The 23,608-nt window shown below is 39.0% G+C and overlaps 1 protein-coding gene across 2 annotated transcripts in view; it reads left to right on the top strand.

Moving 5' to 3' along the window:
- IQUB (IQ motif and ubiquitin domain containing) overlaps positions 1-8,185 on the top strand; it is an 82,057-nt gene extending 73,872 nt beyond the window's left edge. For both annotated transcript variants that reach the window (XM_070788075.1, XM_070788076.1), the window contains exon 13: positions 4,797-8,185. In XM_070788075.1, the coding sequence (XP_070644176.1) occupies positions 4,797-4,979 (183 nt within the window). In that variant the 3' untranslated portion in view covers positions 4,980-8,185. The remainder of the gene's footprint in view (positions 1-4,796) is intronic.
- Positions 8,186-23,608: the final 15,423 nt, after the last annotated feature.

Genomic DNA, 23,608 nt, shown 5'->3' with positions numbered 1-23,608 from the left:
ATGGAACCTAGAATCTGTCCTTTGATTATTCTTTACAGGTCTGCTTAAAAGCACACTAACTTCTCAGATAAATTCTGTTCATAATTTTGTGTCCTAAATGGCAATCCTACCGATGGGGTGTAGTTCTGAGGCTTAATTTTTCATTTGCTTCCAACTAGCTAGGAGTGGGGGAAGTGCTATAAAAATTAAACACCATTTAATTTCAGTAACTTACAAGATGCAATCTGTAAAACATTTTGATGAACAGAATTGAGGGGTCCCTGATGAGTTCTCAGAAAGCTCCGTTTGCACTAAGTAAACCTGTGATCCCAACAGCTGATACTGAATCTCTGCTTCCCACTGATTAAATTGCTGTACTTATTTGATGCAAGATGTCAGCTAAGGGAAAATAAAGAAATGACTTCAAACATAATAGTCATTTTGAATCGTGCTCTTCCCTGTAGGTGTTTTTACTGGGGAGGGGGAAGGTATAAAGAGGAGGAAGTAATTAAATAGTTCACTTTTTTGAATAATTTTCCAGTAGATGCCAGGATAAGAAAAATTTCACTCTAGGGACTGGAGGAAAGGGTAACAAACTGAAGCTGTGTTAAATATTATATTTAGTGAACTAAGCTGCCCCATAAATATTCAATTACTGGAAGCCTAGCCAATGCTAGCAGAATCATTTCATATAGGAACCATAGTGGAATTGAAGTTCATTCCCAAAGGTGATATTCCACTGCTTCTACAATTAATGCGCAAGCTCCCTTTGTGTATTTAATCAAGTTACTGCGGTATCAAATTAAATGTTTTATTCACATGCGTTTCTAATTTCAGGATCTTATTGAATTTCTGTAAATAGAGCTCCATTTACACTAAGTAAGCCTATTGTAAATAAAGAAGTGACTTCAAACATAATTGTTATTTCAGACAAACTAAAATAAATTGATGTTTTATGGTTTGGGACTGGTGTAATTTTTAAGTATTAATATCCATCCTAGTTAAAGAACAGTTTATGTCTTGTGGCAAAGTAAAGCATTTCCAGAATTTCCTAGATACACAGAGCTATTTGCTATCAAAGGGCTTCCCAGGTGGCACTAGTGGTAAAGAACCCGCTTGCCAGTCCATGAGACATAGGAAAGGCAGGTTTGATCCCTGGGTTGGGAAAGTCCTCTGCAGGAGAAAATGGCAACCCACTCCAGTATTCCTGCCTGGAGGATCCCACGGACAGAGCCTGGTGAGCTACAGTCCATAGGGTCGCAAAGAGTCGGACACTACTGAAGTGGCTTAACACACATTTGCTATCTCATTGAGAAAAAAAATACTTAACCATTAAAATAATCTTGACTTCTACAGTCAGTTATGACACAAATTGTAGGGAAAGCATGGAGAAAGGCTTCTGTTCTCTGAACTGTATATGAGGCAGATCAGTTTCTCACAGTGTGTACACTGGCCAAAGTAGGAAAATGGTGGATTTAAAGTCAGGAGACCTGACCCAGTATTTCCCCATCTGTCACTGAGGATCCACAGGGCATTAGGACCTGCCTTCTTTGCTTTGTAAAATTTTATAAACATTAGCTAAAAACATGAATCTGGTATAGAGGATTAGAGTGCTATGCTTAATCACTCAGTCGGGTCTGACTCTTTGTGACCCCATGGACTGTAGCCTGTCAGGTTCCTCTATCCATGGGATTCTCCAGGCAAGAATGCTGGAGTGGATTGCCATTTCCTCCTCCAGGGGATTTTCCTAACCCAGGGATCGAACCCAGGTCTCCCTCATTGCAGGTGGACTCTTTACTGTCTAAGCCACCAGGCAAGTCACAGAGGGTAAGAGTAGCCTTAGCTTGAATTCTGACTCTATCACTTATGAGTTGCAAGAAGTTGGGCAAGTTTGTTACTGTCTCAATACCCCAGTTTTCTCATATATAACATGGGGATAATGAATATTGGATATTTTTCCACATTATTCTTTAAGAGTTACTTATTGTTCCTTTTATTGTATGTAACATAATGTGATATTCTCATCTTTAATGATTGATTTGGCTTTGTTTATGCACTTTGAAAATCTATAAGGTTATCTATATGTATTGTTTAATGTTGTATTAATATTAATATAACATAAATGTGTCAGTATTCCTTGAATGAAATATGGACTAAGAAGTGTTGGGAGGAGGTTAGATCAGGGTTTTTTTTGTTTTCTTTTTTTTGTTGCACTGTGCATCATGTGAGATCTTAGTTTCCTGACCAGGGATTGAACCCGTGCCTCCTTGGAATGCCAGTGAACTCCCTAGGTGAATTTGTCTGTAGAGAAGAATTTTTTTTTTTTACTAAAGTATAGTTGGTTTATAACATTACAGTTAGTTTCAAGTGTAAAACATGTTTCAATAGTTTTATAGATTATATTCTATTTAAAGTCATTATAAAACAATGGCTATATTTACCTATGCTGTACGATATATTCTTGTTGCTTATCTATTTATACAAAGTAGTTTGTGTTGCTTAATCCTATCTTGCCCCCACACCTTCCTTTTTCCCACTAGTAGTTACTAGTTTGTTCTCTGTATCTATGACTTGTTTCTGTTTTGTTTTGTTATATATATTTGCTTTATTTTTTGGATTGCACATGTAAGTGATAATATAAAGCATTTGTCTTTCTCTTTTTGACTTATTTCCCTAAGCATAATACTTTCTACGTCCATCTGTGTTGCTAATGGCAGCTTTTCTTTCTTTTTTAATTGAGTATTATTCCATTGTGTATATGTATATATATCCCAGAGAGGAAACCTTAAAATAAGCCCAGGATACTTCTATGTAATGTTTTCTGTAAGAATGCCATGTCCTCTGGCTCCTTTTCTCCAGGGCTTTCTTTACCCTAACACTGTGGAAGCATCTTTAGGAAGGAGATAATCTGACCTTTCAGAAAACAAATTTTAGGAGGAGGTACAGGTAGTCTTTGTGATTTGGTTGAAAAGAAGAGTCAGGTAAAATTAATAAAGAAAATAAATGGTGTTTGTTAATTCAACCATAATTTGCTTTTGAATCTGAGGGTTACTATGATGAGTGCTTGAGGAAAAACAGAGAAATCTAATGGATACAATTCTTGATCATCTCAGTTGCATTTGAGCTTAGCTGTAAATAACAAATTAAGCAATTTGCAAGCAAGTTAACTTAACAAATTAACCAAATATGGGGCTGCTTTTCTTATATAACAGGAATCCAGAGTTTGGCAACGACAGGGTGGTTGTATGGTAGCTCTACAATGTTCTCAAAAATCCAGGCCCTCTGACGTCTTTCACAGCCATATTTAAACTTTGGCTTTAATCCTAATGATTGTGCACTCTTAGAGATAGATAGCTACTTTACCTCCTGCATTATACCCACCTCCTAGATACAGCAAAAGCCTAAAGGTACTTAACAGGTGAGGCTTCCCACTCCCGAAGAGCTTCCCTGTAAGCTTTATCCAGTGACTTCTTTTTAAAAAATATACACATATACATATGTGTGTGTATATATATTCACATATATATATTTCTGCCATGTATATATATGTGTGTGCATATATGTGTGTGTGTATATATGCATATATATGTGTGTATATATATATATATACACATACACACATACATGAAAGTGAAAGTCGCTCAGCCATGTCCGACTCTTTGCACCATTCTCTAGGCTAGAATACTGGAATGGGTAGCCTTTCCCTTGTCCAGGGGATCTTCCCAACCCAGGAATCCAACCTGGGTCTCCTGCATTGCAGGCAGATTCTTTACCAACTGAGCTCTCAAGGAATGCCAGAAACTTGTCATATGATCAACCCTAGCTATAATAAAGGCTAAGAAAGCTGAGCATGTCACAGAATACACAATCGGGCCCCTCTGTAAAATCAGGCCTCTAAATATGAATGGAAGGGAGAATGAATATTGGATTGGCAACTTGCAGTGTGCCCCTTTTATTAGAAAACAGATGTTTTCTTTGTCTGTAATGTGGCAAAGCTACCTAACAGAGAACATTCAAAGTGCTGTTACAGCTGTGGAGAGACAGGGAGTGTTAAATGTTAGTAACAAAGAAAAATGGAAACGCACAAAAATTTGTTAAAAGGCAGGAAGATTATTTTCTGTTTAGAAGACAGAAGAGAAATAGTGCAGACACTCACATCTGTGGTAGTAAAAAGGGTGACAGAAAAGAAGTTTACATGGTCACAGCACCATTGTTTATTTATTTAATTTTTATTTTATTATTGGAGAATAATTGCTTTACAATGTTGTATTAGTTTCTGCTGTACATTGTGATCTTTATTTTGAACTCTGGAGATATAAGGGGAAGGACTAATTTTAGAAAAAAATTCAAGTTGGTAATTGTATCAGTATTGAAATAGATTTAAAGAGAACCAAGGTGACAAGAACATTCACACAAAAATATTGATTGTTTACCTAAGGTGACCAGAGACACATGTATGAATAAGACCCAGTTTGAATCTTTAAGGAGTCTTCTTTATTATCATGGAAGAGACTTGCAAGTAGATAGTGAAGTCCAAGGCAGAATGAATTAAATATACATTTAAAAATATATGAAAGTGCTTGCAGGTATGGAAGAAGGAGGGGTTAGTTTGGACTCAGGTCAGAGAGAAAATCTAGAAAGACTTCCAGGTTTAAGTATCAAAAGCTGAGCCCTGTAAAATGATGGACAAAGTGAGGGAAAAAAAAGTTTCCTGAGCTGAAAGAACTGACAAGCAAAGGCACTGAGGCATAAACGTGTTTTCGTTTGGCAAGATTTATCAATGACATTTAATACAATCTGACTTTTTTTCTTTTCAGGGATATGAACCCTTGTTTATTCACAAGATCAAACACAAACACTTCCTGGCTAAGAACTATTTTTCTCAAATTCCGCTACTGGCTTCATTTTTACTTGATGATGGTGAAGTAGAGGAAATCAGAAAGAAGCATCAGTCAGAACCAACAACTAAGATTTTAGAAGTCCACAGGCCTGGTCCTTAGAAGATCCAGGACTCTTTGATGATCAGAATTTTTGTCCACTGCTAATAGAGTAATACAGAGGTCACACAATACAGAAGTAGAATTTTATCCTTTTATTGATTTTAATTGTTATACTGTCATAAGTTTTATGGAGAAAACATCCCCATTGCTTTATTGTTAGTGTGAAATTTAAATATAATTTTGTTACTGAAATTAATATTTCAAAGAGAACATTTTATTTTTACTTTTTCTACATTAATTTATTTAAAATTTCATGTACATCATATTAAAGGTAAAATCAATGTACAAACAATCAGAGAAGGGCAAGTAGAAGACTGTGAGCATTCCTCTGTTGCCCTGGAGTAAGGCATCTGACTATATAGCTCTTGCTCACAGTGATGGAAGAATGGTGGAGTACAACTGAGGTGGGGGAGCAACCAGAGCTGTTGGATCATACATGAAAAAGGGCAGCACCTCAATTTAGGGCTAGGAAAATAACCACAAAGAGTGAAAAAGATAGGCTCAACAGCAGAGAGACTTTCCTTGATAAAGTCAGGTCTTCTGGTAAATTCTTTTTCATCTCGCTAAAACTACAGCTGTCTTTTTATACAAATCTCCAAATATCCACAGCAGAAGGGGTGGGAGATGGTGTCAGGCTGGAGGGCAATCAGCAGGGAAGAAGTTCACTTGTGGCCTGCTATTACAGAACCCTGGTCTCAGGATACCTGAAAGCAACTAGCTAAGAAGTTAATTCCCCTGCCTCTGAAGTAAAGTATCTGCATTCTTCTAGTTTATTACCTGATGAGCATGCCTCCCCTAGCCCACTAACAAATGAAAAACCACAGAAGGGGTTTCCTTCCTTCTCCTTTATGAGGACTGTATTATATGGATAAAGGCCTAAACAACAGAACAGAGCAAAGATATATCCCAGTATCACAAAAACAAGCTGATAAAGAAAGGAGAGTCACCATATACGCAAAGATTCAAAAATCAAAGAGATCCTTTTGAGGAGTGAAAATACATATTTATTTAACAAATCTCTTAACTATGTTAAGGACATTTAACAGCATTTTTCATCCTTTGGGAAAAATACTAGGAAAAATTACTATTACTTAAATAATTACAATAAATAAATAGATAAATATTTATTATTTATTTAAATAATAAATAAATAGTTGCTGAATCACAAAAACACACGGATGGCAATGAAGAACAGATCTGGTACTTGAAAGCTAAAACTAACATGGAGATTGGGTGATTTAGCATAAGATAGTCCCCTGGAATTCAGAGGAAAATTTCGAGAAATGAGGTAAATGAGCAAAACAATAAGTTTAACAGATTTTTTTTTGTCCACCCCAGAAATAGCATAAGCCTAAAATGGAGTATAGAAGGAGAAACAATTAATGAAGATTTAAAACTGATTTCCCTAACTAAAAAGACATATATCCTTAACTGTATAAAGTGTCTACCAAGAACTGGGAAAATTAATATAGAGACATACATAGACACAACTTCATGACATTTCTGGATTTCAAAAATTTTGGACAAATTCTATAAACATTCAAGTTGGAGAGGAAAAACCACAGACACACACACAAAGTCAGTAACAATAGCATTAGATTTATCTTCCCCAGTGCTAAATACCAGAAGGTAAAGGAGGAACATTTCTATTGAAGAATTTTGAATTTTGAGTGTGAAAAAATGAATTGAGAGTTTTACTTTCAGGCAATTTTTTTTGGGGGGCGGGGGGATGAAAACAACAGAAAGACATTGTTAGGCAAGAGGCATGTCATCCGTCTGTATGGACTCATTCTGTACTCCAGCTGACCTCGACACTGTGGAGGAATGACCTGGGCATGATAGTCTGTTTGAGAAATGGCGGTGAGCATTAAAATTTCAAGATTCTTTCTAAAGGATCATCACTTAAATGGTTATGGAACAATGTAATGAACACAAATAATTTTTCAAAAAATGTCTCTACTGCAAAAAACAAAAATCTGAATCAAAAACAACAGAAATACCCTGAGTGTTCTAACTAAATTCTGTTGTAGGAAGATCCAGGGGGATAAAGTGTTCCAGATCTTTTCAAGGGGAGATGAGCAAATAGATAAGTAGGTAGGAAAGAAGATACTCAAATATGTAGTTAAAATGTTTAAAGGCAACTCCTAGCAGAATGAAAATGGAATTATAAACCCCACATTTCTAGAGAGACAAGGGAATAGCAGCAAAGAGGAGAACTATTGTGAAATAAAGAGGTTTTGTGTGTATGTTTGTCTTTTAGGTTAAGAGGAAGGAGGTATACATGAGAGAAAAACAAGATTAAAAATATCACAGTGCATAAATTTGAATGGGTTAAAATTCTAGTAAAGGACAGTTATTCTCATGTGGTATCAAAGGAGTGAATTACAAGCTGTGTGCCAGATATGTATCCCCAATAAAATGACATTTAAGGATATTTAGCAACACTATATCAGTCATATGGAAATAGACACCTCCTGTAACTCCAGTCCTAGGTGTTCACTGGAAGGACTGATGCTAAAGCTGCAACTCCAATACTCTGGCCACCTCATGCGAAGAGTTGACTCATTGGAAAAGACCCTGATGCTGGGAGGGATTGGCGGCAGGAGAAGGGGACAACAGAGGATGAGATGGCTGGATGGCATCACCGACTCGATGGACATGAGTTTGAGTGAACTCCAGGAGTTGGTGATGGACAGGGAGGCTTGGCGTGCTACGATTCATGTGGTCGCAAAGAGTCGGACACGACTGAGTGACTGAACTGAATTGATAACTCCAAAATAATTGGCAATATTCATATCAAGGATGAAATTGAGAAGAAAAATAACAGAGCAAAAGAAGTTATTTTGGTAAATTGCTTTTCACAATATAAATTAATAATCTCTACATTAGGTATGAAAGTAGGTTTAAAACAAAAAGTCAATTAGGAAACAGTTCTCCACAGGTTTTTAACGTTTCTGCATGTCTTTTGAGTAGAAGTACTTAGTTCTTTTTTTCCAAGGATACTTGTAAAACAAACAGTCTTAGAAGACAGAGATACTGTTTACCGTTCCCTATAAAAGACTCAGCATCTCTCAGCCCGCATTCTCAACCTGTAAAGCAGCTCACTGTGTGCCTGTGTCACCCTGAGGGAATTAGGGCAAAATGCTGATATTCTGGCTGCTGTTGTTTCTGTGAACAATAAATTGTGCTTTATCTCTGACCCAGGAGTTTCATGTCTTCTCCTATCGTTTATGAACATGCGGCACCAACCTTGTTAGCTTGTGGTTAGGGTAACATTTCAGATACTTCACAGTTCTTGACTCAGAAAACCTTCAAAATGAAAAAAGAGAGAAATGAGTCAAGAAGTAGAAAATACTGTTTCTCTTGTCTTTCCAGGAACACTGGGTGGGTGATGGCAATTCTCCAGCCATTTGAAGTGAGGCAGGATTATGTAACAATGCTTTTGCTCTATGTAATTTAGGTAGATCATCTCGTGTCACTTTTGAGCAACGAAGGAATGAAAGATTCTGATTCTAAGAGATATTCTTCTAATATATATAAAAAGAATGAATACTCCCCACCTCATGAGACCAGTGTATCCCTGATATCAAAATTGGACAAGGATAACACGAGAAAGAAAACGATAGGCCAATTTCTCTCTGAATATAGATGCAAAAATCCTAAATAAAACATTAACAAACCAAATCCAAAAAAATTTAATAGTATTTGGTTTCCCTGGATAGTCTTCATGTGCCTTTTCAGCTCTTCCCTCCTTCCTTCCCTTCTCAGCTTTGTGCCCTCGGATGCTGATCTTTACGCACTGCCCCAATGAGTACATAATATCACTTAGTAGGATTTGATCAATAGGAAGCATCAGAAAGAAGTTTGAGGTCTGAGAGAAAGAGGTTGGGATATTTATTCCCCTGGCTTTTGGTCAGTTGTTGGCAAGTGACTTCTTTTATCGCCCCCAGATGCCAGCTCTAGTTGGATGGCCAACCCTCCTATTCTACAACTCTCTGAGTTCTGGGGATCATTCCTTCTTTTTACTTCTTCAGCTTACGGGTCATAATGACATTCTTTTGTAGCTAGGTTAAGATGCTTCACGTTTTTATTTCCTTAAACCATGTCATCTTTGTAAATAGTCCTTTTACTAAGTACTTCTCAAATTAGCCAGTTTGAGTCTGCTAACAGGTTCCTTCTGAACCCTGAACAAAACAGTAATTGGTACCAGTTGTAGTCCCAGCAAATGGATTTTAAAATGTAATCCTAGGCTTGAGCTGCTCACAGGTTTAAGGAGCATGAAGGTACCCTTCATCCAGGAAATGGTACACTAGTAATATGTGGAATATATAGAATATATGCAGAGTATATAGAACATATAGAATATGCAGACTATAAAGCTGAGCACCAAAGAATTGATGCTTTTGAACTGTGGTGTTGGAGAAGACTCTTGAGAGTCCCTTGGACTGCAAGGAGATCCAACCAGTCAATCCTAAAGGAAATCGGTCCTGAATATTCATTGGAAGGACTGAGGCTGAAGCTGAAACTCCATTACTTTGGCCACCTGATGCGAAGAACTAACTCATTTGAAAAGACCCTGATGCTGGGAAAGATTGAAGGTGGGAGAATAAGGGGATGACAGAAGATGAGATGGTTGGATGGCATCACCGACTCAATGGACATGGAGTTTGAGTAAACTCCAAGAGTTGGTGATGGACAGGGAGGCCTGGCATGCTGCAGTCCATGGGGTCGCAAATAGTTGAACACAGCTGAGCGACTGAACTGAACTGAATATGGAGAGTGCAATAACATCATGATTTCTCAGTGCATCACCAGTGGAGGCATGGAATGGGGTGAAGATGGAAGATAAGCTTAGGGAGGTCAAAGGGCTGAGGCAATTAGTTTGATAACAAAGATTGTGTCATAAGATGGTCTTTCTTACACTAGAGAGAATCCATAAAGAAAAGGATATATTGAAAATCTTGAATGTCCAACACAGATCCAGAGAGAAATTTGGAAAGCCCTTAAGAAAACTTTAAAGAAATTATCTCCTGTTTATAGAGAGAAGAGATGGTAAGGATTAAGCCTGGAACCTAACTGTAAGGTGTGTAGAGTTGTCACTTAGATGTGCACCTAGGTTAGATTTCCTGCTAAGGTAAGTATACTGGTGAGGAAGAAAAAGGTACAGTCTGGTATGAGTTAGCCTGTACTGTATACCGAAAGAGTTGCAGGATTGTGTTTATTCTTACTTAGAGCCAGGGGTGTCCATGCAAGAATTTTTGTAAGGGTATGAGACTAAAAGGGATAAAACACAAGATTGTATCAAGCCAAATTGAAGTTCTTGCCTAGAATTCAGGATTTAATGTGTCGGCTTGAAGCTGTGAGAATTGCTGGATATGTTACCTGGAGCCTAAACTCAATGGCAACCCACTCCAGCATTCTTGCCTGAAGAATCCCAGGGATGGCAGAGCCTGGTGGGCTGTCGTCTATGCGGTCGTACAGAGTTGGACACGACTGAAGTGACTTAGCAGCAGTAGCAGCAAACTCAAAACTCAGCCTGTATCAGTGAGTTTGAAATGCCTGAACTTCACTGGAAAACATTACTCAGGAAGATGAGTTGTTGCAGTGTTATGTGCAGCTTTCTCAGACATGTCTTAATGGTGTCTACACTGCACAAAAAAAGGATCTTCACCAAGGCTTTAACAAATACGAGCATAAGTGGATTACTAGCATCCTTGAAAAATTTGTGGTGGCTGTTCCATGAAAACTGGAGATGACAGTGGTGGCTGCAGTGATATCTGACAGCCTGATTTAAAGGGAATAATGCAATCCCCAGTGCTAGAAGCCAGGTTGAAACTTAACCATCAGGAAAACAGTGGGCAAAGTTATAATAAGAACCCTAGGGGCAGAGTCCCTGCAAGGATTTATAACAACGGTTAATTGGTAATCAGTCAGATCTACAGGCATGAAATGGACAGCTGTATTACTGAATAGTTTCTTAGGGACTCTGTAACAAATTATCATGAATTAGGTGGTTTAAAGCAACAGGGATTTCTTCTTTCACAGTTCTGGAGGCCAGAGGCCTGAAATCAAGGTGTAAGCTGAGCCTCTTTCTCTCTCTATGTCCTGTGGGAGAATTCCTCTGGCTTCTGCTGGCTCCAGGCATTCTTCGGCTGTTTTGACCACATTACTCCAATTTATACCTCTGTTGTCACCTTGTCTTCTCTTTGTGTGTCTGTGTCTTCTCTTCTGTCTCTTATCAGGACACCTGTCATTGGATTAAGATCCTACCTGGCTAATCTGGGATGATCTCATCTCAAGATCCTTCACATCAGCACATGATCACATCTGGAAATATTCTTTGCTCAAACAAAGTCACATTTACTTGGTTTTAGGAACCACCATTCAATCCACTATAGCAGCCTACTATGGTTCTATTTGACATATACAAGCAGAAAAATTCTAGTTCTGAAGGGCAGAAAAAAATTTAAGGTACAGTACTGAGGCATCATGGACTCTTACAGAGTTCTCAGACTTAAACTATTTCACAGTTAAAGTAGCATATTAAAAATTTTAAGAGTTTAGCAAAAAAAAAAAAAAAAAGAAAAGAAAATAATGTAGTGGATGTTCTTGGCTTGAGAAAAATGTATATCCTGTTGGAGAATATAGTCTGTAGATATCCATTATATTCAGGTGATTGAGGGTGTTGTTGAATTCAGTTACGTCCTTTACTGAATTGCTGTCTACTGGATCTATTTATAATAGAGGGGTATTGAAGTCTCCAACTGTGAAAGTGGATTCATCTATTTCTTGCAGTTCTATCAGTTTTTGACTCATGCAATTTGAGGCTCTGTTGTTAGGTGCATACACGTTAAGGACTGTTATGTCCTCTTGGATAACTGACCCCTTTATCATTATGTAATGCCACTCGTTATGGGGCTTCCCAGGCGGTGCAGTGCTAAAGAATCTGCCTGCAACGCAGGAGACGCAGGCAGACAAGGGTCCTATCCTTGGGCCAGGAAGATCCCTTGAAGTAGGAAACGGCAACCCACCCCAGTATTCTTGCCTGAAACCCATGGACAGAAGAGCCTGGAAGGCTGCAGTCCATACGGTCGCAAAGAGTCAGACACAACTGAGCATATATTATGTATGCACACACACACAATTCCGCTCTTTATCCCTGAGCTTTCCTTGTTCTGATGTCTGCTTGATCTGAAATTAATGTAGCTACTCATGCTCTCTTTTGATTAGTATTAGCATAGAGTATCTCTTTCCACTCATTTACTTTTCATCTGTATTAAAATTGTCTTTGTATTTAAAGTGAGTTTTATGGAGGTGAGTTTTATGAATCTACCTGCAATGCAGGAGACCTGCAATCCCTGTGTTGGGAAGATCCTCTGGAGAAGGGAATGGCTACCAACTCCAGTATTCTGGACTAGAGAATTCCAGGGACAGAGGAGCCAGACCATGGGGTCGCAAAGAGTTGGACATAACTGAGCGGCTTTCACTTTCACTTTATGGAGGCAACATATAGGTAGGTATTGTTCGATGATACACATTGACAATCTCTGTTTTTTAATTGGTGCATTTAAAACAGTGACTTTCAAAGTGATGGTTAATATAGCTGGAATAATTTTAATATCTTTCATGTTTGTTACTACCTTCTTTCTGTTACATAAGTTCTTTGTTCTTACTCTGTTTTCTGTTCTTTTTCTGCTATTTTTGGTTTTAATTTAGTATTTTATATGAATCTATTGTCTCTCCTTTCTTAGTTATATTTACTCTAATATTCTTATGGTCTCATCAGATATACTTGTTTTTTAAATTTTCTCATAGTTCCCATATTATTTAGTTGTTGACTTCCCTATTTAGCAGCAAAGATTCTGCCTTCAATGCAGGGAACCCAGGTTTGATCCCTGGGTTGGGAAGATCCCCTGGAGAAGGGAAAGGCTACCCACTCCAGTATTCCTGCCTGGAAAATTTCATGTACAAGAGGAGCTGGATGGGCTACATTCCATGGGACTGCAAAGAGTCAGACATGACTGAGTAACTAACCTTTTCACACTTTAGTGATTACCCTAGAGTTGGCAATATACCTTTACAACTAATTTGAGGCCACTTTCAAATACCACTGTACCACTTCACAGGTAGTCGTAGTGACTTATAACAACAAAATAATCCTATTTCCTCCCTTCCATCCCGTGTATTGCAGCTGTCATTTGTTTCCCTTATATAAGTATCAGTTCAGTTCAGTTCATTTCAGTCTCTCAGTTGTGTCCGACTCTTTGCAACCCCATGAATTGCAGCATGCCAGGACTCCCTGTCCATCACCAACTCCCGGAGTCTACCCAAACCCATGTCCATCAAGCTGGTGATACCATCCAGCCATCTCATCCTCTGTCGTCCCCTTCTCTTCCTGCCGCGAATCCCTCCCAGAGTCAGGGTCTTTTCCAATGAGTCAACTCTTCGCATGAGGTGGCTAAAGTATTGGAGTTTCAGTCTTAGCATCAGTCCTTCCAATGAACACCCAGAACTGATCTCCTTTAGAATGGACCGGTTGGATCTCCTTGCAGTCCAAGGGACTCTCAAGAGTCTTCTCCAACACCACAGTTCAAAAGCATCAATTCTTCGGCACTCAGCTTTCTTCACAGTCCAACTCTCACATCCATACATGACCACTGCAAATACCATAGCCTTGATTAGATGGACCTTTGTGGGCAAAGTAATGTCTCTACTTTTGAATATGCTATCTAGGTTGGTCATAACTTTACTACCAAGAAGTACGCGTCTTTCAATTTCATGGCTGAAATCACCATCTGCAGTGATTTTGGAGCCCAGAAAAATAAAGTCTGACACTGTGTCCATTGTTTCCCCATCTATTTCCCATGAAGTGATGGGACTGGATGCCATGATCTTCGTTTTCTGAATGTTGAGCTTTAAGCCAACTTTTTCACTCTCCTCTTTCACTTTCATCAAGAGGCTCTTTAGTTCCTCTTCACTTTCTGCCATAAGGGTGGTGTCATCTGCATATCTGTGGTTATTGATATTTCTCCCGGCAATCTTGATTCCAGCTTGTGCTTCTTCCAGCCCAGCGTTTCTCATGAAGTACTCTGCATATAAGTTAAATAAGCAGGGTGACAATATACAGCCTTGATGCACTCTTTTCCTATTTGGAACCAGTCTGTGGTTCCATGTCCAGTTCTAACTGTTGCTTTCTGACCTGCATATAGGTTTCTCAAGAGGCAGGTCGGGTGGTCTGGTATTCCCATCTCTTTCAGAATTTTCCAGACAGTCAAAGGCTTTGGCATAGTCAATAAAGCAGAAATAGATGTTTTTCTGGAACTCTCTTGCTTTTTTGATGATCCAGTGGATGTTGGCAATTTGATCTCTGGTTCCTCTGCCTTTTCTAAAACCAGCTTCAACATCTGGAAGTCCACGGTTCATGCATTGCTGAAGCCTGGCTTAGAGAATTTTGAGCATGACTTTACTATCATGTGTGATGAGTCCAATTGTGCAGTAGTTTGAGCATTCTTTGGCATTGCCTTCCTTTGGGATTGGAATGAAAACTGACCTTTTCCAGTCCTGTGGCCACTGCTGAGTTTTCCAAATGTGCTGGCATATTGAGTGCAGCACTTTCACAGCATCATCTTTCAGGTTTTGAAATAGCTCAACTGGAATTCCATCACCTCCACTAACTTTGTTCATAGTGATGCTTTCTAAGGCCCACTTGACTTCACATTCCAAGATGTCTGGCTCTAGGTGAGTGATCACACCATCATGATTATCTGGGTCGTGAAGCTCTTTTTTGTACAGTTCTTCTGTGTATTCTTGCCATATCTTCTTAATATCTTCTGCTTCTGTTAGGTCTATACCATTTCTGTCCTTTATTGAGCCCATCTTTGCATGAAATGTTCCCTTGGTATCTCTAATTTTCTTGAAGAGATCTCTAGTCTTTCCCATTCTGTTGTTTTCCTCTATTTCTTTGCATTGATTGCTGAGGAAGGCTTTCTTATCTCTCCTTGCAGTTCTTTGGAACTCTGCATTCAGATGCTTGTATCTTTCCTTATCTCTTTCGCTTTTAACTTCTCTTCTTTTCACAGCTATTTGTAAGGCCTTCCCAGACAGCCATTTTTCTTTTTTGCATTTCTTTTCCATGGGGATGCTCTTGATCCCTGTCTCCTGTACAATGTCACAAACTTCCGTCCATAGTTCATCAGGCACTCTGTCTATCATATCTAGTCCCTTAAATCTATTTCTCACTTCCACTGTATAATCATAAGGGATTTGATTTAGGTCATACCTGAATGGTCTAGTGGTTTCTCCTACTTTCTTCAATTTAAGTCTAAATTTTGTAATAAGGAGTTCATGATCTGAGCCACAGCCAGCTCCCGGTCTTGTTTTGCTGACTGTATAGAGATTCTCCATGTTTGGCTGCAAAGAATATAATCAATCTGATTTCATTGTTGACCGTCTGGTGATATCCATGTGTAGAGTCTTCTCTTGTGTTGTTGGAAGAGGGTATTTGCTATGACCAGTGCATTTCCTTGGCAAAACTCTGTTAGTCTTTGCCCTGCTTCATTCCGTACTCCAGGTGTTTCTTGACTTCCTGCTTTTGCATTCCAGTCCCCTATAATGAAAAGGACATCCTTTTTTGGGTGTTAGTTCTAAAAGGTCTTATAGGTCTTCATAGAACCGTTCAACTTCTGCTTCTTCAGCATTACTGGTTGGGGCATAGGCTTGGATTACTGTGATATTGAATGGTTTGCCTTGGAAATGAGCAAAGATTATTCTTTTGTTTTTGAGACTGCATCCAAGTACTGCGTTTCAGACTCTTTTGTTGACCATGATGGCTACTCCATTTCTTCAAGGGATTCCTGCCCACAGTAGTAGATATAATGTATCTAGGTATTATGTATATAAGTAGTAGGTATTATGTATATAAGTACACATAAGCATATATATGTGTGTATAGTTAATACATTTTGCTAATTAATTAATCTTAACTAATCTAACAAATTTATCTGTTAGATTAAGAACAAGAAAAACAAAAGTTTTGATTTTATCTGCACTTATTATAGTGTTTTTACCTCTAGCATTTTGTTTTGGTTCTGTTAGGATTTCCATCTCTCTCCTTACATTGCCCATCTATTTGTGCGTATTGTCTACTTTATCCACTAGAGCCCTTAGCATATTATTTAGAGCTGTGTTAGGTTCCTGGTCTCATAATTTCAATATCCCTGCCATATCTGGGTCTGGTCTTGATGCTTGCTGTATCTCTTCAAACTGTGTTTTTTGTCTTTTAGTGTGTGTTGTAATTTTTTTTTTTTTTTTTTTTTTAAGTAACGGGGCACTAACTGGGTAAAAAGAACTGCTGTAATGTAAGACTTCAGTAATGTGGTGATAAGGTGTGGGGGGAGGGGAAGTGTTCTCTAGTTCCACGATTGAGTGTCAATCTTTTAGTGAGTCTGGTTTGTGACTTCACAGGTACTCACTGGTTTCTGTTTTTCTTTTTCACTTAGTGGGACAGGATGGACTAGAGTGAGACGAAATTGGGCATTTCCCTTCTCCCTGGTCAGTTAGGCTCTGATAAAGTCCTAGTAGGTTTGTCTCAGTTAGTTTCTCCACAGGGCAGACTATGTTCAGAAGAACAGAATAATCTGGCATATTGTGAAATGATTCATTTCCCCATGCAGCTTTCTAGAAGCATGAGGGGATTTTTCTCTGGTGTTCATTGTGAGAATCTTGTAAAGCTCCAGGAAATAAAACTTAACAAAAATGTGGATATCTCTGATGATTTGGTCCCATGAATTATATATATATTTTTTCTTTACTTTAAAATATTGTATTGATTTTACCATACATTGACATGAATCCGCCACAGGTGTACATGTGTTCCCCATCCTGAACCCTCCTCCCACCCCCATCCCCATACCATCCTTCTGGGTCATTCCAGTGCACCAGCCCTGAGCATCCTGTATCATGCATCAAACCTGGGCTGGCAATTCATTTCACATATGATAATATACATGTTTCAATACCATTCTCCCAAATCATCCCACCCTTGCCCTCTCCCAGAGTCCAAAAGACTGTTCTATACATCTGTGTCTCTTTTGCTATCTTGCATACAGGGTTATCGTTACCATCTTTCTAAATTCCATATATATGCGTTAGTATACTGTATTGGTGTTTTTCTTTCTGGCTTACTTCACTCTGTTTAATAGGCTCCAGTTTCATCCACCTCATTAGAAGTGATTCAAATGTATTCTTTTTAATGGCTGAGTAATACTCCATTGTGTATATGTACCACAGCCTTCTTATCCATTCATCTGCTGATGGACATCTAGGTTGCTTCCATATCCTGGCTATTATAAACAGTGCTGCGATGAACACTGGGGTACACGTGTCTCTTTCAATTCTGGTTTCCTTGGTGTGTATGCCCAGAAGTGGGATTGCTGGGTCGTATGGCAATTCTATTTCCAGTTTTTTTAAGGAATCTCCACACTGTTCTCCATAGTGGCTGTACTAGTTTGCATTCCCACCAACAGTGTCAGAGGGTTCCCTTTTCTCTACACCCTCTCCAGCATTTATTGCTTGTAGACTTTTGGATAGCAGCCATTCTGACTGGCATGAAATGATACCTTATTGTGGTTTTGATTTGCATTTCTCTGATAATGAGTGATGTTGAGCATCTTTTCATGTGTTTGTTAGCTATCTGTATGTCTTCTTTGGAGAAATGTCTGTTTAGTTCTTTGGCCCACTTTTTGATTGGGTCATTTATTTTTCTGGAATTGATCTGCAGGAGTTGCTTGTGTAGTTTTGAGATTAATTCTTTGTCAGTTGCTTCATTTGCTATTATTTTCTCCCATTCTGAAGGCTGTCTTTTTACCTTGCTTATAGTTCCCTTTGTTGTGCAGAAGCTTTTAATTTTAATTAGGTCCCATTTGTTTATTTTTGATTTTATTTCCAATATTCTGGGAGGTGGATCATAGAGGATCCTGCTGTGATTTATGTCAGAGAGTGTTTTGCCTATGTTCTCCTCTAGGAGTTTTATAGTTTCTGGTCTTATGTTTAGATCTTTAATACATTTTGAGTTTACTTTTGTGTATGGTGTTAGAAAGTGTTCTAGTTTCATTCTTTTACAAGTGGTTGACCAGTTTTCCCAGCACCACTTGTTAAAAAGATTGTCTTTTCTCCATTGTATATTCTTGCCTCCTTTGTCGAAGATAAGGTGTCCGTAGGTGCATGGATTTATCTCTGGGCTTTCTATTTTGTTCCATTGATCTATATTTCTGTCTTTGTGCCGGTACCATACTGTCTTGATGACTGTGGCTTTGTAGTAGAGCCTGAAGTCCGGCAGGTTGATTCCTCCAGTTCCATTCTTCTTTCTCAAGATTGCTTTGGCTATTCGAGGTTTTTTGTATTTCCATACAAATTGTGAAATTATGTGTTCTAGCTCTGTAAAAAATACCATTGGTAGCTTGATAGGGATTGCATTGAATCTATAGATTACTTTGGGTAGTATACTCATTTTCACTATATTGATTCTTCCGATCCATGAACATGGTATATTTCTCCATCTATTAGTGTCTTCTTTTATTTCTTTCACCAGTGTTTTATAGTTTTCTATATATAGGTCTTTAGTTTCTTTAGGTAGATATATTCCTCAGTAGTTTATTCTTTTTCATTGCAATGGTGAATGGAATTGTTTCCTTAATTTCTCTTTCTATTTTCTCATTATTAGTGTATAGGAATGCAAGGGATTTCTGTGTGTTGATTTTATATCCTGCAACTTTACTATATTCATTGATTAGCTCTAGTAATTTTTCTGGTGGAGTCTTTAGGGTTTTCTATGTAGAGGATCATGTCATCTGCTAACAGTGCGAGTTTTACTTCTTTTAAAGTTTGGATTCCTTTTATTTCTTTTTCTGCTCTGATTGCTGTGGCCAAAACTTCCAAACTATGTTGAATAGTAGTGGTGAGAGTGGGCACCCTTGCCTTGTTCCTGACTTTAGGGGAAATGCTTTCAATTTTTCACCATTGAGGATAATGTTTGCTGTGGGTTTGTCATATATAGCTTTTATTATGTTGAGGTATGTTCCTTCTATTCCTGTTTTCTGGAGGGTTGTGTGTTTTTTTTTTTTTTTAATCATAAATGGATGTTGAATATTGTCAAAGGCTTTCTCTGCATCTATTAAGATAATCATATGGTTTTTATTTTTCAGTTTGTTAATGTGGTGTATTACATTGATTGATTTGCGGATATTGGAGAATCCTTGCATCCCTGGGATAAAGCCCATTTGGTCATGATATATGATCTTTTTAATGTCTTGTTGGATTCTGTTTGCTAGAATTTTATTAAGGATTTTTGCATCTATGTTCATCAGTGATATTGGCCTGTAGTTTTTTTTTTGTGGCATCTTTGTCAAGTTTGGGTATCAGGGTGATGGTGGCCTCATAGAATGAATTTGGAAGTTTACCTTCTTCTGGAATTTTCTGGAAGAGTTTGAGTAGGATAGGTGTTAGCTCTTCTCTAAATTTTTGGTAGAATTCAGCTGTGAAGCGTCTGGACCTGGGTTTTTGTTTGCTGGAAGATTTCTGATTACAGTTTCAATTTATGTGCTTGTGATGGATCTGTTAAGATTTTCTATTTCTTCCTGGTTCAGTTTTGGACAGTTGTACTTTTCTAAGAATTTGTCCATTTCTTCCAAATTGTCCATTTCTTCCAAATTGCTGAGTAGTCTCTTATGATCCTTTGTACTTCTGTGTTGTCTGTTGTGATCTTTCCATTTTCATTTCTAATTTTATTGATTTGATTTTTCTCCCTTTGTTTCTTGATGAGTCTGGCTAATGATTTGTCAATTTTATTTATCCTCTCAAAGAACCAGCTTTTGGCTTTGTTGATTTTTGCTATGGTCTTTTTTGTTTCTTTTGCATTTGTTTCTGCCCTAATTTTAAGATTTCTTTCCTTCTACTAACCCTGGGGTTCTTCATTTCTTCCTTTTCTAGTTGCTTTAGGTGTAGAGTTAGGTTATTTATTTGACTTTTTTCTTGTTTCTTGAGGTATGCCTATATTGCTATGAACCTTTACCTTAGCACCGCTTTTACAGTATCCCACAGGTTTTGGGTTGTTGTGTTTTCATTTTCATTCATTTCTATGCATATTTTGATTTCTTTTTTGATTTCTTCTGTGCTTTGTTGGTTATTCAGCAGCATGTTGTTCAGCCTCCTATGTTGGAATTTTTAATAGTTTTTCTCCTATTTTTCTCCTGAGCACTAATCTTACTGCATTGTGGTCACAAAAGATGCTTGGGATGATTTCAATTTTTTTGAATTTACCAAGGCTAGATTTATGGCCCCGGAGTGATCTATACTGGAGAAGGTTCCGTGCATGCTTGAGAAAAAGGTGAAATTCATTATTTGGGGGGTGAAATGTCCTGTAGATATCAATCAGGTCTAACTGGTCTATTGTAACATTTAAAGTTTGTGTTTCCTTGTTAATTTTCTGTTTAGTTGATCTATCCATAGGTGTAAGTTGGGCATTAAAGTCTCCCATTATTATTGTGTTACTGTTAATTTCCCCTTTCATACTTGTTAGCATTTGTCTTATATATCGTGGTGCTCCTATGTTGGGTGCATATATATTTATAATTGTTATATCTTCTTCTTGGATTGATCCATTGATCATTATGTAGTGTCCTTCTTTGTCTCTTTTCACAGCCTTTGTTTTAAAGTCTATTTTATCTGATATGAGTATTGCTACTCCTGCTTTCTTTTGCTCTCTATTTGCATGGAATATCTTTTTCCAGCCCTTCACTTTCAGACTGTATATGTCCCCTGTTTTGAGGTGGGTCTCTTGTAGACAACATATATAGGGGTCTTGTTTTTGTATCCATTCAGCCAGTCTTTGTCTTTTGGTTGGGGCATTCAACCCATTTACATTTAAGGTAATTATTGATAAGTATGATCCTGTTGTCATTTACTTTACTTTATTATTTTGGGTTCAAGTTTATACACCCTTTCTGTATTTCCCATCTAGAGAAGATCCTTTAGTATTTGTTGGAGAGCTGGTTTGGTGGTGCTGAATTCTCTCAGCTTTTGCTTGTCTGTAAAGCTTTTGATTTCACCTTCATATTTGAATGAGATCCTTGCTGGGTACAGTAATCTGGGCTGTAGGTTATTTTCTTTCATAACTTTAAGTATGTCCTGCCATTCCCTCCTGGAGATGGCAATGGCAGCCCACTCCAGCACTCTTGCCTGGAAAATCCCATGGACGGAGGAGCCTGGTGGGCCTCAGTCCATGGGGTCGCTAAGAGTCGGACACGACTAAGTGACTTCCCTTTCACTCTTCACTTTCATGCATTGGAGAAGGAAATGGCAACCCACTCCAGTGTTTTTGCCTGGAGAATCCCAGGGACGGGGGAACCTCGTGGGCTGCCGTCTATGGGGTCGCACAGAGTCAGACACGACTGAAGTGACTTAGCAGCAGCAGCAGCAGCCATTCCCTCCTGGCCTGAAGAGTTTCTATTGAAAGATCAGCTGTTCTCCTTATGGGAATCCCCTTGTGTGTTATTTGTTGTTTTTCCCTTGCTGCTTTTAATATTTGTTCTTTGTGTTTGATCTTTGTTAATTTGATTAATATATGTCTTGGGGTGTTTCGCCTTGGGTTGATCCTGTTGGGACTCTCTGGTTTTCTGGACTTGGGTGATTATTTCCTTCCCCATTTTAGGGAAGTTTTCAACTATTATCTCCTCAAGTATTTTCTCATGGTCTTTCTTTTTGTCTTCTTCTTCTGGGACTCCTATGATTCGAATGTTGGGGGGTTTAACATTGTCTCAGAGGTCTCTGAGATTGTCCTCATTTCTTTTAATTCATTTTTGTTTTTTTCCTCTGTTTCATTTATTTCTACCATTCTATCTTCTACCTCACTCATCCTGTCTTTTGCCTCCGTTAATCTACTGTTGGTTCCCTGCAGAGTAGATCTCATTTATTGCACTATTCATTATATATTGACTCTTTTTTATTCCTTCTAGGTCCTTGTTAAACCTTTCTTGCATCTTTTCAATCCTTGTCTCCAGGCTATTTATCTGTAACTCCATTTTGTTTTCAATATTTTGGATCATTTTCACTATCATTATTCAGAATTCTTTATCAGGTAGACTTCCTATCTCTTCCTCTTTTGTTTGGTTTGATGGGCATTTATCCTGTTCCTTTACCTGCTTGGTATTTCTCTGCCTCTTCATCTTGTTTATATTGCTGTGTTTGGGGTGGCCTTTCCGTATTCTGGCAGTTTGTGGAGTTCTCTTTATTGTGGAGTTTCCTTGCTGTGGGTGGGGTTGGACGAGTGGCTTGTCAAGGTTTCCTGGTTAAGGAAGCTTGTGCTGGTGTTCTGGTGGGTGGAGCTGGATTTCTTCTCTCTGGAGTGCAATGAAGTGTCCAATACTGAGTTATGAGATGTCAGTGGGTTTGGAGTGACTTTGGGCAGCCTGTATATTGAAGCTCAGGGCTATGTTCCTGTGTTGCCTGAACATTTGCATGGTGTGTCTTGCTCTGGAACTTGTTGGCCCTTGGATGGTGCTTGGTTTCAGTGTATGTATGGAGGCACTGGATGAGCTCCTATCAATTAATGTTCCCTGGAGTCAGGAGTTCTCTGGTGTTCTCAGGATTTGGACTTAAGCCTCCTGCCTCTAGTTTTCAGTCTTATTCTTACAGTAGTCTCAAGACTTCTCCATCTGTCACTTCCAAGGCGGTTCCCTCTGTTTTAGCTTCTTCTGTTTGCTGGTCTCTTCAGTGTCTAACTTCCACCCTAACACAAGGGGGCGGTGGTGGACAGTTTTTTAGGCTCATTTGTTCAGTTGTGCAGTGGGGAGGGAGAAACACTGCAAACAAATAACACTGGCATGTGTGGGGAGTGCTCGCAGTGTCTTGGCCACACTGGGTTTGTCCCCGCTCACGGTGTTTGTGCTTTCCCTGTCTACACTGGTCAGGCTCTAGGTTGCTCTGTTGGGAACTGTCTCAGGCTGGCCCTGGGTTGTATGCACTTCCCAGGTCTAAGCGTCTCAGGTTCAGGTACTCGGGTAGTCCTCAAAGGTGCAAACTCAGTTGGGCCTGCGTTTTGTGCCCTTCCCAGGTTCGAGCAGCTTAGGTGGCCAGGTGTTTGGTGAGCATGGTCGCTGGGACCTATCGCCTCCCCTGTCCCTGCCGTTCGATTTTCTGGGTGTACAACCGGTGCACCTTTTCAGGTGGATGTCGACCGTCCAGAATCCCAGGAAGTCTTGGTTAACAACGAACCCTGCTTGCAGTTTGGTAAATGATGCCTCTCTGGCATCTCTGGCTGCCCTCGCCTGCCTGTCTCCAGCGGGGGATGGGCCAGTCCTCAGCCGGCTAGCTCTGCTCAGTCCTCTGTTCTATGAGTGGTCCTGACAGTGTCTTAGGTTAGGGCTTTTCGCATAGCTCTAGTCAGTCCTTTGTTCTGTGAGCGGGCCTGGCAGTGTCTTAGGTTAGGGCTTTTTGCAGGGTAGCTATCCCACAGTCTGGTTTGCTATCTCAAGTTAGTTCCCTCAGATTGCCCTTGGGGCATTCAGGCCCAGTCCTTACTCTTAGCAATGCAGCCTGCGCCTCCCTGCCCAGCCCCTGCTTGCTAGTGGCAGATG

The sequence above is a fragment of the Bos indicus genome, chromosome 4 (assembly GCF_029378745.1).
Source record: "Bos indicus isolate NIAB-ARS_2022 breed Sahiwal x Tharparkar chromosome 4, NIAB-ARS_B.indTharparkar_mat_pri_1.0, whole genome shotgun sequence".
Classification (NCBI taxonomy): Eukaryota; Metazoa; Chordata; class Mammalia; order Artiodactyla; family Bovidae; genus Bos; species Bos indicus.
This window is presented reverse-complemented; position numbering and strand designations above follow the sequence as displayed.